The sequence below is a fragment of the Dermacentor silvarum genome, chromosome 6 (assembly GCF_013339745.2).
Source record: "Dermacentor silvarum isolate Dsil-2018 chromosome 6, BIME_Dsil_1.4, whole genome shotgun sequence".
Lineage (NCBI taxonomy): Eukaryota > Metazoa > Arthropoda > Arachnida > Ixodida > Ixodidae > Dermacentor > Dermacentor silvarum.
Genome location: NC_051159.1, coordinates 10041632 through 10054719, shown reverse-complemented (window position 1 = coordinate 10054719; position 13088 = coordinate 10041632). Strand labels below are relative to the sequence as shown.

The window sequence follows — 13088 nt, the reverse complement described above, 5'->3', positions numbered from 1 at the left end:
AAGAAACCTCTAAACATGACTATCCATATTGACATCACACCATACAAGGCGCCCTTCCCTATCAGTGCACAGTCCCAACGCGTTGCATTGCCGTGTTTTTCTCAGAAATATCATACATCCTCCAGAGACACCAATCGCGTGGCTGACACATACTTCATAGTCCGAAAGAAATGGAGCTACAGCAGCCGCTGTGTCGTCATCGGATTCAATTTTTGTTTCCTGAATTGCAATAACATCTAACGCTCGGCTACGCAACAAGTGTAATAATTGACCCTGCCGTCGCTTACTACGTAAGCCACGGACATTCAGTGTTCCAAACGTTATGGGAAGGGCGCCTGCCATGATTCCACTACTGAGGCGCAGCGCCTACACGTAGCGCTGCTACCTTTGTTCTGCCTGTCCCATCCCTTTGAGGTGTCGCAGCTGCAGCAACTTCTTGAACTGCAGCGGCATCTGCACTCAAAGGGGCTCCATGAAGGGGTTTCTTCGCCTTAGCCGCGGCGACCTTTGGCTCTTTCCCAGAGCACTCCAAACCATCTGCCGGCGCTGGACGCTTCTTTGATGTCTCAGTCATTTCAGTATCCTCGGCAGGATGAAGCTGGTCCCGAAAAGGTGGTGATTCGGCCCACGTTGCACAAGGGTCCTTTTCACGGTTAGTCACTGTTTGTTCTTCAGTAACCTTCGCTGTAGCTGTGTCCGCAGCTGTTGATATTTGCACTTCTTCAGCCCGGTGGTCTTCAGCAGGCGCTTCGCCAGAGGCATCTACGACCTCACTTACATCCATGAGGTGGTTAACGATGGTGTCATCGTCCACCGGTTTACTGCCACGAAGCTTGTCAGCATACGTGCCAACGCATGCCTCTGCGTTATGACCATAACGGTGGCACTTTGCGCAGCGTGGTGTTTTGCACTGTCTTCTTATGTGCCCTACTCTCTTGCATCGAAGGCACAAGGGAGGTCGTCCGGGAATGAAAAGTAAGCATTGATGTCCGAATATCGTCAGAAGATGAGGGAGGGAACTGGTAGAGAGGCCTTCTTTGAGCGTGAATTCTACATCACAATTCGTCATCTGCCAACTCTCCATGCCTTCGCAACGCCACATTTCTCTGGTTATGGATTGCACCATGCCATATGGTTCCAACGCTTCAACGATACGCTTCTGCTCTAGGTGAGGAGGAAGCCACAGAAGCTTCATTTTGATGTTCCGGCTTTCTGGGTCGATGACAAGGCACTTGAGTCCTTTGACTAGTAGCTCACCTTTATCGACGAGCTTCTGCTTGGAAAGGCTGTTGGCACAGGTGACGAGCCACAGATGGCTCATCTGATACTGGCCTGCTCCGAGAATGTCCTTGGTATCGAGCACCGAGAGCAGGGCATCACGAAAATCCGGGGCGCGGTACGGCCGACCAGCGAGGTCCGCGTGTAGGAACACCGAGTTGAGAACGGTGTTTCCCGATGGCAAACGAGGAAGAACGATCGTGTAATTACCGGTAACGGTAGACGGTGCAAGAGATCCTCGGCCTAGGGCCGATGCGCTGTTACCAGCAGAGCACATTTTGAACACGGCCGTTCGAAGCGGCTTCTTCTTCTTTCTTCAGCCATACAGCTCACTCAGCCATACAGCCACACTTCCATGGGTTGCATTCGTGCAAACCATATGATTGCGTTCGAGCACCCTCGGTGAACGGAACCACCTAGAAACGCGATACGTGCGAGCGGCGCAGCGTGGCGCCAGCGGTCAAACGCTGTACCTACTAGCAAATGTAGTGTTGCGTCCGGGTCCTGCGACGCAAGGAGGGCCTCCCATTCCTCCCATGTTCCGATTGCGGGTTGTCCCTGGAAGACACACCATTCCGCGATGTGATCACGTCGTACGTGTTGAATTGATTGTCTCTGGCTTCTATTTTGTTACGTACGGCTGCCTAGTTCTTTTCATCTTCCGTGGCTCGCATTTTTTCTCTGATTTCGCGACGGAGTGCGCGGACCACGCGCAATAAATTTAGCAAGAAAGTAAGGTAGCCTTTTGGAAGAGGTTCGGTAAGGATGCTTTTTGCTATCCCAGTAAAAATTGTATGTGCATGAGTGTCAGGATTTAGCGAGAGGCGGGCTGTGCAACGGCTTGTGTTCGGCTTTGGTCCCGCGTAACTGGGACCGAGGCAGAGTGTGGGTACCTAGATATATTTGCGGGTTAATAATTTATTGTTATTGTACCCACCCTAGTTAAGGCAAAGCAGGGCAGTATGCATAGGTCTGCATTATGATGAATTGAGTGGCCTGAAGGCGAGCTTGGTTGTGGAATCAGCAGAAGCGAACAAACAGTTGTATCATTTGTGGTTATATGTATCACGTAGGATGGTTATTACAAGTGTTGGTCCCACATATGTCCGTATGGGACATCCCGTTGAAAACATCCTTCGGTCATCCACAGGAATAACGTTTGGGTTTGATTATTTCCCAGAACTTCATTCCTGTGGATGTCCGAGAGATGTTTAAATAGGACGTCACGAAATTAACGCCCCTACGTTATCTACTGGACGTCCTAACAAGGACTTGGACGTTGGAATCTAATCGGGATGTCAAGAGGATATCCCGGGTCCACTAGGGTGCGGAGTGCGCTTGTGCGTATTTTATCGGCACCTACCCGGTGGCAGCCCTGGTCTGCCTCAGCTGTGACAGGTGTCTTACGATAATGCTTTCTGTGATGGAACAACGAGCGCCCAGATATCATGTCTGCAAATTACCCTTTTTTTATATGCGAACCCCCATAGGTGGCGGAACACCAAGCCGGGCGACAGCTGTACCCATTATAAAAGCATGTGGATTTCCTGAGGTACCGAGATTCAAACCGTGCACCTGCCGCGTACTACGTGGATGCTCAATCAATAGGCGACCACTGTGGTTAGCTGATTGTTAGAAGAAATTGCTTAACAGCGTGACGCTAGAGACTGCAGATAAAATGGTGGCATATAGGTCAATGACGTGTCCATTAAGCAGCTCGGACATTTCGCCCGCTCCGGCAATGTAACTTTGCTCGGCATACACCAAGTTACCGTCATTATCATAATTCTTAGGTGAATCGGGAACGCGTTTCTTGAATGAAAAACAAAAAACTCCGTCTGCTCAATTGCAGGTTTCTTTGCGAGCACGGCTTCTTCTTTTCACTGGAAACAGACATTAGGGTGTCGAAGACTAAGGTTCTTCGCGTCATAAAATGCATTAAGAAAACGTTGCTTTGTTTAGGGTTCACTGAGAACATTCAGTGATCCAAACGTGAATACGGGCGCATAGCATCACAAACAAGCGATCGGAAAATTCCGTCTAGACGAGTACAACATCTTTTTAATGTTGGTGTTCTCTCATCCGTCTGTTTAAATATTTCCCACGGTTGTTCACGGCACGCAGGCCAAATCCTAATACTAGTTACTCGCGGAGACGCCAACGCCGGCTCACAAACAAGATGGGATTGAAAGCACGCCTAGCATCTGTTGATCCAATTTAATCCCTGCCGATGCCGACACTTGGAGTTCTTGTAGTTCTTGTAGAGCTACATCGTTCGTTTATTAGCCTACGGTGCAAGTAATGCGATTACGAGGAACAAGCTGAGTGGACGATAGAAATAAAAGATTCAAGAGGCGGATACTCTGCTTCTGACAAAAAAAAAAAAAACATGCCTCCAGAATTGTGTAAACAAACCGTCCACCAGGAGGCCGTGGGTATAGCGAGCCGAGCACGGAGAACGAAGGCCTTTAACACGATTGGATTTCCCTGCAGGAACCACGTGCGCACCGTTCTCGTGTACAAGGCTCCGCCAAGGTGTGTGGGCTTTTCTCTGCTAATCTGTATTTACAACCAAAATATATAAATCTTGTCTTGCTCAAGGCCGATAGCAAGTTGGCCAACTACTCTGCTTCATCAGTGTTTTATTTTAAAGCGACTCAAGCATCGACTCAGCTGCGTATTCTTTGTGCTCACTTTTACGCTTCGCGTCTGCTTTAAGCAGGCCACAGTTGCTTCGTCTAGAAGTGGCTCACGTATTATGGCCTTGTTAGCGCACTTTATTGCTGGCGACTGAAACCAGGGATGTTGCCCCCACTCATAAAACTAAAGAGAGCATCGTGTTTTTTGGCACTGGTGATCAAGAGTTTTTCTTCTGACCCTATAGTTGCCGTGTGGTTACCCTTTGCTCATTTCCACTGAAATTCCGTTAGTCCGGCGCCAGTATTTAAGGTTTTAATGTAAAGACGCTTTGCAGCGTTGTGGCATGGGCGCATCTGTATAGAATCAAGTGGTCAAAAGCAAAATATGTTTTTGGAATAATGTAATGTTATGGTAACCAAGTGTAATTACTATACAGCTACAGCAGATATACAGATAAAGTTGACTTCTTTGGCTGTGCCGTCGCGATAGTGTGCGGCACGACGTGGGTCCCTCAACGCCTCCATCCCGGCGCTTCCCCTTTTCCGTGCTTGTATTTACAGTCATCCATACTGAGTACGTACAGAGCGCTGGAAAATGCTGAATCTTATTTTTTTATTCACACACTGATACCTCAGGGGTCCCAACAGGACATTGCATGAGGGGCGGGCACGTAAAAGACGGGAATGATACTGATGACATTACAAAGATGAGTGAAAACACTCGATGGCAGACCTAAAGCGCGCTGTATCGCGGATCAGAGCAGTTTGTCTCGGAAGGCCATTCCAGTCTCGGGCAGGTCGGACGAAGAATGACTGCAGGAACGTAGTGGTTTGGGCTCGTGGTACCGAGTTCGGATGTCCTGTTTGACAAACACGATGAGCCAGCTGGATCAGCTAGCTGTGACGAGGAATGGAATAAAAAAAAAACGCGATAGAAGCATTGGTGATAGATGCCACGGCGAGAGGCAAGAGGCGATAGGACTAGTTTAGATTTTAGTGGTCAAACACTAGTGTGATTTGAGTAATCTGAAAGAATAAATCTATCAGCATGGTTCTTAGCAGATTCTAGAGCTTTATTGAGAATATTTTGGCAAGGGTTAAAGATAGCACATGCATATTAAAGTTTTGGTCACACGAGTGTTTTATAGGCAACTGATTTTACGGGCGGTCGTGCCATAAAAAGATTACGGCGAAAATACCGAATAATTTTGTTAGCTGAATAAATTATGTGGGTTACATGATTTGTCCAAGACAAATCTTTGAAGCGGCGAATGCCAAAGTACTTGAAGCAATCGGTGGCAGATATAGTACGGTTAATAATCTTGTAGGCAGGAGGATGTAGCTAAGTCGACGATGGAATGAAATGTGTATAGTATTACTAGTGTTCAGGAACATTAGCCATGTAGCCACACCAGTCTTGAACATGAAAGATGTCCTCCTGAAGGCAAGAGACGTCAGCGAAGTCATTGACAGGTCGTCGAAGACAAGACACGGTCATCGGCAAAAAGACGTATTACAGAGGTTAAAGTAAATGGTAACTCTTTAATGTAGATTAAAAATAGGAGCAGCTAAGAACAGTGCCCTGAGGTACCCAGATAGAACGGAGGAAACAGCAGATCTAAGGTTGTTAGCATTACGAGCTCTTTTCGGTTAGTTAAAAAACACTGAATCCAGTTAAAAACAAGTGCGATAGCCATTATATGGACACTCTAGGCGCATTTCTGCCGTGGCTGTCATCGTCGCCGTCGCCGTGAGGTTCCTCATAAGTCCAAGGGCGATAAAATCGAGTGAGAATGTGGGAGGGGGACCCGGTGGCGTATTTTGCTTTCCGCGGGTGATTCCAGACGCGAGAGAGAAAAAAAAAGTGGTCGCAGTTTCACCTGAAAGTCGAAGCATCAATTGCGATAGCCAATTTGCTTTACGGAGCAAATTACGATAGCCAATAGCTTTACGGAGTAATGATAATAACTTGATTAGCTGTATAAACTTGGACATGCAGCAGCACCGGCAACACGCAGAACTAATGTCGACGCTGTCGGCGTTTTGCCAGCGTTCACACAAAATGCGTGCGGCGTTGGTTACTGTTGCCGGAGCCTCTGATATAAATAGGCACTGGGTGCCGCAGCTAAACGTCACCTCCCTTTCCTCCCCCTCCCCCCCCCCGGCCTTTCGCGCGTTGGAAGAAGGCGCGTTTGCTCTACATATATGGTGATTGTAAAGGAGGAAAGAGACGCCTACTTCTGCAGCCCTTAAGGAAGCACGGCGCAGAACGCGCGTTTATTTTCCGCCGTGGGTTCACTCCCCGTGAAAGAGCGCGTCCCTCGCGCCCTTTCACTCGCACATACAGCGTTCGGCGGCGCGCGGCGACGATTTCATCTCCATTGACGTCATACGGAACCTCACTGCAACGGCGACGACGACGGCGACGCCGACGGCAGGAATCTGCTTTGATGATGATGATGATGATAAGTGGTTATTGAGGGAAAGGGAAAGGTTGGCGCTATCTTCTGCAGCCCTTGAGGGTGCACGGCTCAGCGCCAACGGGGAGGGGTAAGTGGGAGTGAAAGAAGGGATAGAGTGGAGTCGCCATGGCTGGGCGAAGCAAAACCGGCAGGCATAGGCGGCACGTATCAGGCCGAGATGGAAGGCCTTGGTGTGCTGCAGAGTCTGCAGGGGTGTTGTGCCAGGCCGGTCAGGCCCGGGGTGGGGTGGGAGGCCGTGAGGCCTTCCCGCTTGTAGAAATGTCCTTAGAGGCGTGCGGAAAGCCCTGACGAGTCAAGGAACTCCACGACGCCTCGAAGTGCAGAAAGGTGGTGTCGGCCGGGGAAGAGGAGATCTTCCTCCTTGCCAGAGGGGAGGCCCAGGCGGCGGAATTCCTGCAGGAGTGGGCCCCGCTGCTGGAGGTACGCCGGGCAGGCCAGCAGGAGATGTTCGATCGTCTCCGGCTCCCCGCAGGAGCTGCAGGCCGGGGACGTCGCTCGTCCCAGTCTGTAGCTGCGTGCTGCCGTCCAGCTGCAGCCGATGCGGAGCCGGAGAAGGAGCGAGGTCTCCCTGCGAGCCAGGCCTCGCTGGGGGAGTGGTCGTGGGGGGCATCCCAGTGCCACCCGTTTGTCTGGGTGGTGGGTCGCCAGGTGTCGCCGCAGCCTCTGTCCTGTGAAGTCGCCCTCCGTCACGGCCCGACTGAGGGGCACAGTGGTGTGGGGGGCGTCCTTCGCCAGGGTGTCGGCTGCCTCGTTGCCCGGGATCCCTACGTGGGCGGGGATCCAGTGCAGGGACACCGGGTGGCCTGCGTCCTGCAGCGCTGTCAGCCGGGTAGACAGCAGTGCGACTCCAAGGCTGGCGCTTTCTGGCCTCTGCAGGCCGAGGAGGGCTGCCTTGGAGTCGCAGAGGATGGCCGCTGGTACCCCAGGAAGCTCCTCGGAGAGTAGGTCGACGGCCAGGTGGAGGCCTGCCACCTCCGCTGTAGTCGAGCTGGCGTGTCTGGGCAGTCGACACTGCCTGCTCTTCTGCAGGGCTGGTGCCGTGCAGGCCGCCGTGGCAGAGCCGGTGTCCGGTACCACCGAACCGTCGACGTACACCAGGAGGTGGTCTCCGAGGGTCTCGTCCAGGAGGCAGGCGGCCGTCTGCTGCAGGGCGCAAGCGGGCGAGAGCCTCTTCGAAATCCCGGGCAGCTCCGTGGCGATGGGGACAGGAGGCCTCTGCGGTGGGGGCAGCTGTACCGCATTCGGCGGTGGGTTGCCAACCACCTCCTCGTAGAGGTGGCACAGCTGACCCATCCTTGAGGAAGGCCGGGACTGGAGGCGACGCAGCAGGCCTCTGCCATCAGGAGCATGGTGGAGGCGGTCGACGTGCCTCAGCCCCTGCTGCAGGAAGAGGAGCGACAGGGGCCATGCTCCAGCCTCCGCAAGGGTAGCGGCAATCTGGGAGCTCCGGGGGACGCCCAGGCAGAGTCGGATGCTTTGGAGTGTCCATATAATTGCTATCGCAATAAAAGAGGGCGAGGAGGATGGCACGACCTTTTTTTTGGACTAAGACGACGCTTGAACGCAATCATATGCTTCGCATGAATGCGTGTTCTGGAGGCGTGGCTGTATTTTCAATTCTTGATTATGTAGGTGTTGGATCATTGATAACAGAGGGAGTTAAAATGGCATATAACAATTGCACAACTAACCTCATTATCAACCATGAGCTAACTGAAAGGATTGAAATGCGTTCATCTGTGCGTCAGGGGTGCCCCCTGTCACCTCTTTTGTTCGCGTTATACCTAGAGGCTCTATGTAAAAAAATTATTGATAGTCCGGATGTGCGTGGTTTCAGCCTAGAAGGATGTGAAGTGCGTTTATTAGCTTACGCTGATGATGTCGTTGTTTTCTGCACTGATAAGGAGAGTGTTCGAACTTCTATGAAAATTATGCGTGAGTTTTGTGACATGACAGGTAGTAATATAAACCTGAATAAATATGTCGGTTTGTGGCATGGCCAGTGGCAGACAACGCCACGTGTTTTTGAAGGTATGCAGTGGACGCTCACACCTGGGATTTACCTTGGTGTACCGTTAGGCACTCATCGAGACACCAAAGTTTTGTGGAATGGAAAGGTGCAGGAATTGAAAGCTCAAACTGACAAGTGAGCCGGGCGTGACCTCTCAATATTTGCACGTGCAGCAATTCGCAGAATCTTCTTAGTGAGCAAGCTGTGCTATCTCATACAAGTCCTGAGCTGTTCCCGATTCAATTTTAAGAAATTTCATAGAGCATTCGCTGTGTTTGTGTGGCAGTCAGAATATGAAAGAACAAGCAGAAACAACTTGTTTCGCAAGTTAGGTCAGGGAGGCTTGTCATTACCAAACTTATTCTTAAAGCAACTGGTTTCTAGATTCTTGTTCTTGCAAGACACCACAAATCCTTTCTTGCGAACAGTTATTCAAGTTCGATTGAGCAATGCTTTACCTAACTTTGGTGTCTCGATGAGGGAGGGTGGGTGTTACGCAACGAGTAAATTTCTACGTGAAGTGGTCGTGGCGTTTAGATTTTTAAACCACAACTTTTCTACTGAATATTTGGCTACTGTAACACGTAAGCGTATAAGCGCTGATTTAATAGACATTATGTTCCCAGAACCATTGTGTCGATTATTGTACCGTGAAGGCCAAGGAAAAGATGTGCTAAAACGTGTGAAACGAATGATGGTTCCAGGGGGAGTGAAAACGTTCTTTTAGAAACTACATACTAATACCTTGCCTGTAAAAACATGGCTAGCAGAAAAAAGGCATTATTTACCATGGGGTACTAACTGTTTAATTTGCAAGAAACCAGAATCTATAGAACATGTGTTTCTAGATTGTTGGAGTGCGGTCTTCTTCTGGGACATTATGCAAAGAACTATTAAAAAAGAATTACCGTTAACACCTCATGGTATTCGATACTTAACTACAGGGCACGACAGTATACCTTTCTCCTCGGCCTTCACAGCATCTGGAGAAACCGCATGGCTGTAAGGAATTGTGACATTAATCCGAGAACAGTAAACTCTTACTTTACTGAAAATGTGAGTAAACTTCGGGAAGTGTTTAAGAAATTAGGTTATGAAGATGAACTATTGTTCTTGATGGATGCTCTTGTCAAAATGAAAGTTTTGTAATCTCAACCGCAAGTGAAACATCAGCGGTGGGAAAGTGAATATTGTCAGCTGATGTAGTAGTTTGTATTATTGTTTTTGCCGAATGTCCGGAAATAAAAAAAAAAAAAGTGGCTGTATGGCCTAGTGGTTACGACGCTCGCTTTGAGATCGGGGGGACGCGGGTTCGAATCGGCAAGGTAGTTTCTTTTCTTGGTATCAGCATTTTCTTTTTTTCCTCTCTGTTTGGCGGCGCGGACGGTTGTGCCCTGCTACCGCGGCGGAAGCCGCGGTGTCGGGCGCCGACGCAAAGCGGCGGTAGTTGGGGTGTTGCGGAGCGCAGCGTGGCAACACCTCAAATAAAAAAATACTGCTTCATTCAGGTAGACTGCTCCCTCCCTGATAGTGAGATTATATATGGATCATCAAAACAGTGATGTACCCGCCGTGGTTGGTCAGTGGCTATGGTATTGGGTTGCTGAGAACGAGGACGCGGGTTGGAATCCCAGCCACGGAGGCCGCATTGCGATGGGGGCGAAATGGGAAAACACCCGTGTACTTAGATTTAGAGAGAGAGAGAGAGTAGATTTTAATGAAAAGAATGGAGGAGAGGTCGGCCTGGAGAGCGTGTCTCTAGCTTGCTACTCCTCACTGGGGTAAGGGGAAGTGGTAAATACAGAGAGAGGTAGGTGACAGGTGATTATGATATCGTACAATGAGCTACTATATACACACGTTGTCCAATACGCGGTTGTGCACTTTTCACACACTACACGCAGGAATAGTGTTGTCCACACAGAACGTCATCGCACGAACACATTTCGCGCACTGCACACTGCACAGGTCCTAGAGACGACCGTCTGAGCCCGTCTCACACATAAAGTTAAAAAGTGATCTTGTGGTGCGCTGGGCATGATCAACGCTTCGCCATGCGCCTAAAACCTTGGCTTCCGAAAAGGGGCGGGAGTCCAAACAGTCAACACTACGTTTTAGTGACCTTCGCTCGGTCGCATATTGAGGGCACACGAAAAGTATGTGTTCTATTGTCTCGGGAGTGTGACAGCCGCTACAATCAGGGTCCCGTTCTCGTCCAATCTTGTGAAGGTATTTGCGAGTGTACGCCACACCAAGCCGTAATCGATGGATTAGTGTTTCCTGGCCTCTCCGTATCCGAAGTGGAAGTCGGCATCGGAAACCGGCGTCAAGTCTATAGAGGCGCTCTTGTCGATGTTCCGGGTTGTCCCATTGTCGCTCCATAGACGTTTTGATGGAGTTGTGTAGCAAGGCGTTGATATCATAACGGCAAAAGGGAAGTTTTATAATCTTCCCATCAGTGTGCGCCATTTTTGCTTCCGCGTCAACCTGCTCATTTCCGGCTATTCCACAGTGGCTGGGAATCCACTGCAGTGCAATGGTATGTCCGGATTGAGACGCCTCAGTAAGCAGAGCCATGATGTCGTAGATTAGAGGGCTGTATGCGCTTCTGGGATTCATATAATTGCTTATGAGTTGCAGCGCCGGTTTTGAGTCGCAGAACACTGTCCAGTTAGCGAGGTTTTGTTGTACTATGCAGCGGACTGCTTCTCGAATGCCGGTCAACTCAGCTGCTGTAGACGATGTTTTGTGTCGTAACCGCTGCGTAATCCCCATTGCAGGTACCGTGTAAGCTGCCGCGGAAGAGGTCTGTGTAACAGAACCATCTGCAAAAACATGTTCGGTATTTCCGTACTTGTAAGCAATGTAGGATAACGCGAAATGTTTGAGACCCGCAAGCGGCACTTTCCACTTTTTTGTTATTCCGGGGATTGAGGTTTTCACCGTCGGCTTTGCCATCGTCCAGAGTGGAGCTTCCGGTATGCCATGCGGTGCGAAGTCCGACGGCAGTAGATCCCGTTGCGACAATACGGCTCCTGAGTAGGCGGCGTCAGGCCGTATACTTGTGACATTTGTCAGTGGATGATTCCTATGCCTCGTCAATAGCCTTAAATACACTCGCATTGGCTCATGTTGCAGATACACTCGAGCTGGGCATGCGCGTGCCTCTGCAATAGTGCCCCATGTGGAAGTACATCGTGGTAACCCTAGGCAAATTCTTAGTGCACGAGCCTGAGTTCCTTCAAGTGTGCGGAGGGCAGATGAACTAATCCGAGAAAGTACAGGTGCGCTGTAGCGGAGGTATCCAACAAAAAGTGCCTGGTAGAGCTGCAGAAGAGATGATTGGGATGGCCCCCACGATTTTCTAGACATATGTCAAATGATTTGTGCAAAGCTGTCCAGCTTTTTACTTAGATTTAGGTGCAAGATAAAGAACCACAGGTGGTCCAAATTTCCGGAGTCCCCCACTACGGCGTGCCTCATAATCAGATCGTGGTTTTGGCACGTAAAACCCCATTAATAATTAATTAATTAAGAACAGTGATACGTTTATTTAGGAATTCTATCGATCCCTTAACAGTAGCCACAGTTGTGCCTATACTCGGCGACAGCTTTCCTTGACAGCACTGTGGAAGCTACAGAGCCGAACCGTCTGCATGCGCGCGCGCCAGGAAATAGTACCAATTTTATTTTCTGATTCTAAGAGTTACTTGGCCCGAATAAATAAAACTTTCTTAATTATAACTATAGAACAAGTATGGGAAGCTGTTCATGGAAAGAAAGTTATCGTGCGCCTTAATTTTTTTCTTTTTTATTTCTTGGACGGCACCACGTTTTCCGCACCGCCTGCTGCTTGCTCTCGCAGTAAACACGGCGTCCCCGGTGCCGGCGGTGCCGTGTGTGGCCACAAACTCTCCTTTTCGTTCTCCGAGGAGGCTATACTCTAAATGTGACAAGAAGTGGGTCTCCAAACAAACTAAGCAGGTTATCTGCAATGTCTACGCTGGGGTAAGGCGCCGTCAGCCCGAGCTGGTCGACGAATTCTGTGTGCCGAACTGTCGCCGAGCTCAACGGAGTGAGTATGCGAACGGTAACTCGAATCAAAGCTGAAGCTCTGCGGGCCCCACTCTCCTCTCCAAAGCGTAAGAAACTGGATTTCTGGGGCGAAGCTGGGAAGTGCATGACCGCCAAGACGAGGCTGCTGCGTTACGACACGTTTGCGTTGGCAGCATTGCGGCTCAAAGTGCACAGCTATTTCATGTGCAATGAACTGCCTACGTCCGAGAAACTAGGCAACGAGGTGAGAGAGAGAGAAAAAACATTTATCGAGCTCAAATGACTGCGTCTTCTCAGACAACGGACGGGGTGGTTCCCTGGTTTCGGGACCCATATACGGCCAGCAGCTCCTGGCCCCTAGCCGCCAGCGCAAGCTGGATCGACAGGGCGTGGCTGTACCGTCGCTCATGGGGTGGGGTAGTGGCGGGACGGAGGGGGGATGGGGGGTATAGGAAATTTGAGCAACGCAACGAGGTGATCAGCGACCCTGACATGGACATGCCGACGAACAGCCCTCACACGATGCTGAACGACCTGGGCTTCGTCTTCCGAAAAAGAAAAAAGAATTCCGCATTGCTCGAAAGAGACGACATCGTTGCTTGGCGTCGAAAGTACCTCCGA

At 50.1% G+C, this 13088-nt stretch overlaps 1 protein-coding gene across 1 annotated transcript; it reads right to left on the bottom strand.

Annotated features, from left to right (window-relative positions):
- Positions 1-349: 349 nt before the first annotated feature.
- LOC119456544 (uncharacterized) lies at positions 350-1555 on the bottom strand. Its single transcript, XM_037718375.1, has one exon. The coding sequence runs from the start codon at positions 1553-1555 to the stop codon at positions 350-352; it is 1206 nt and encodes a 401-aa protein (XP_037574303.1).
- Between the last annotated feature and the right edge of the window lie 11533 nt (positions 1556-13088).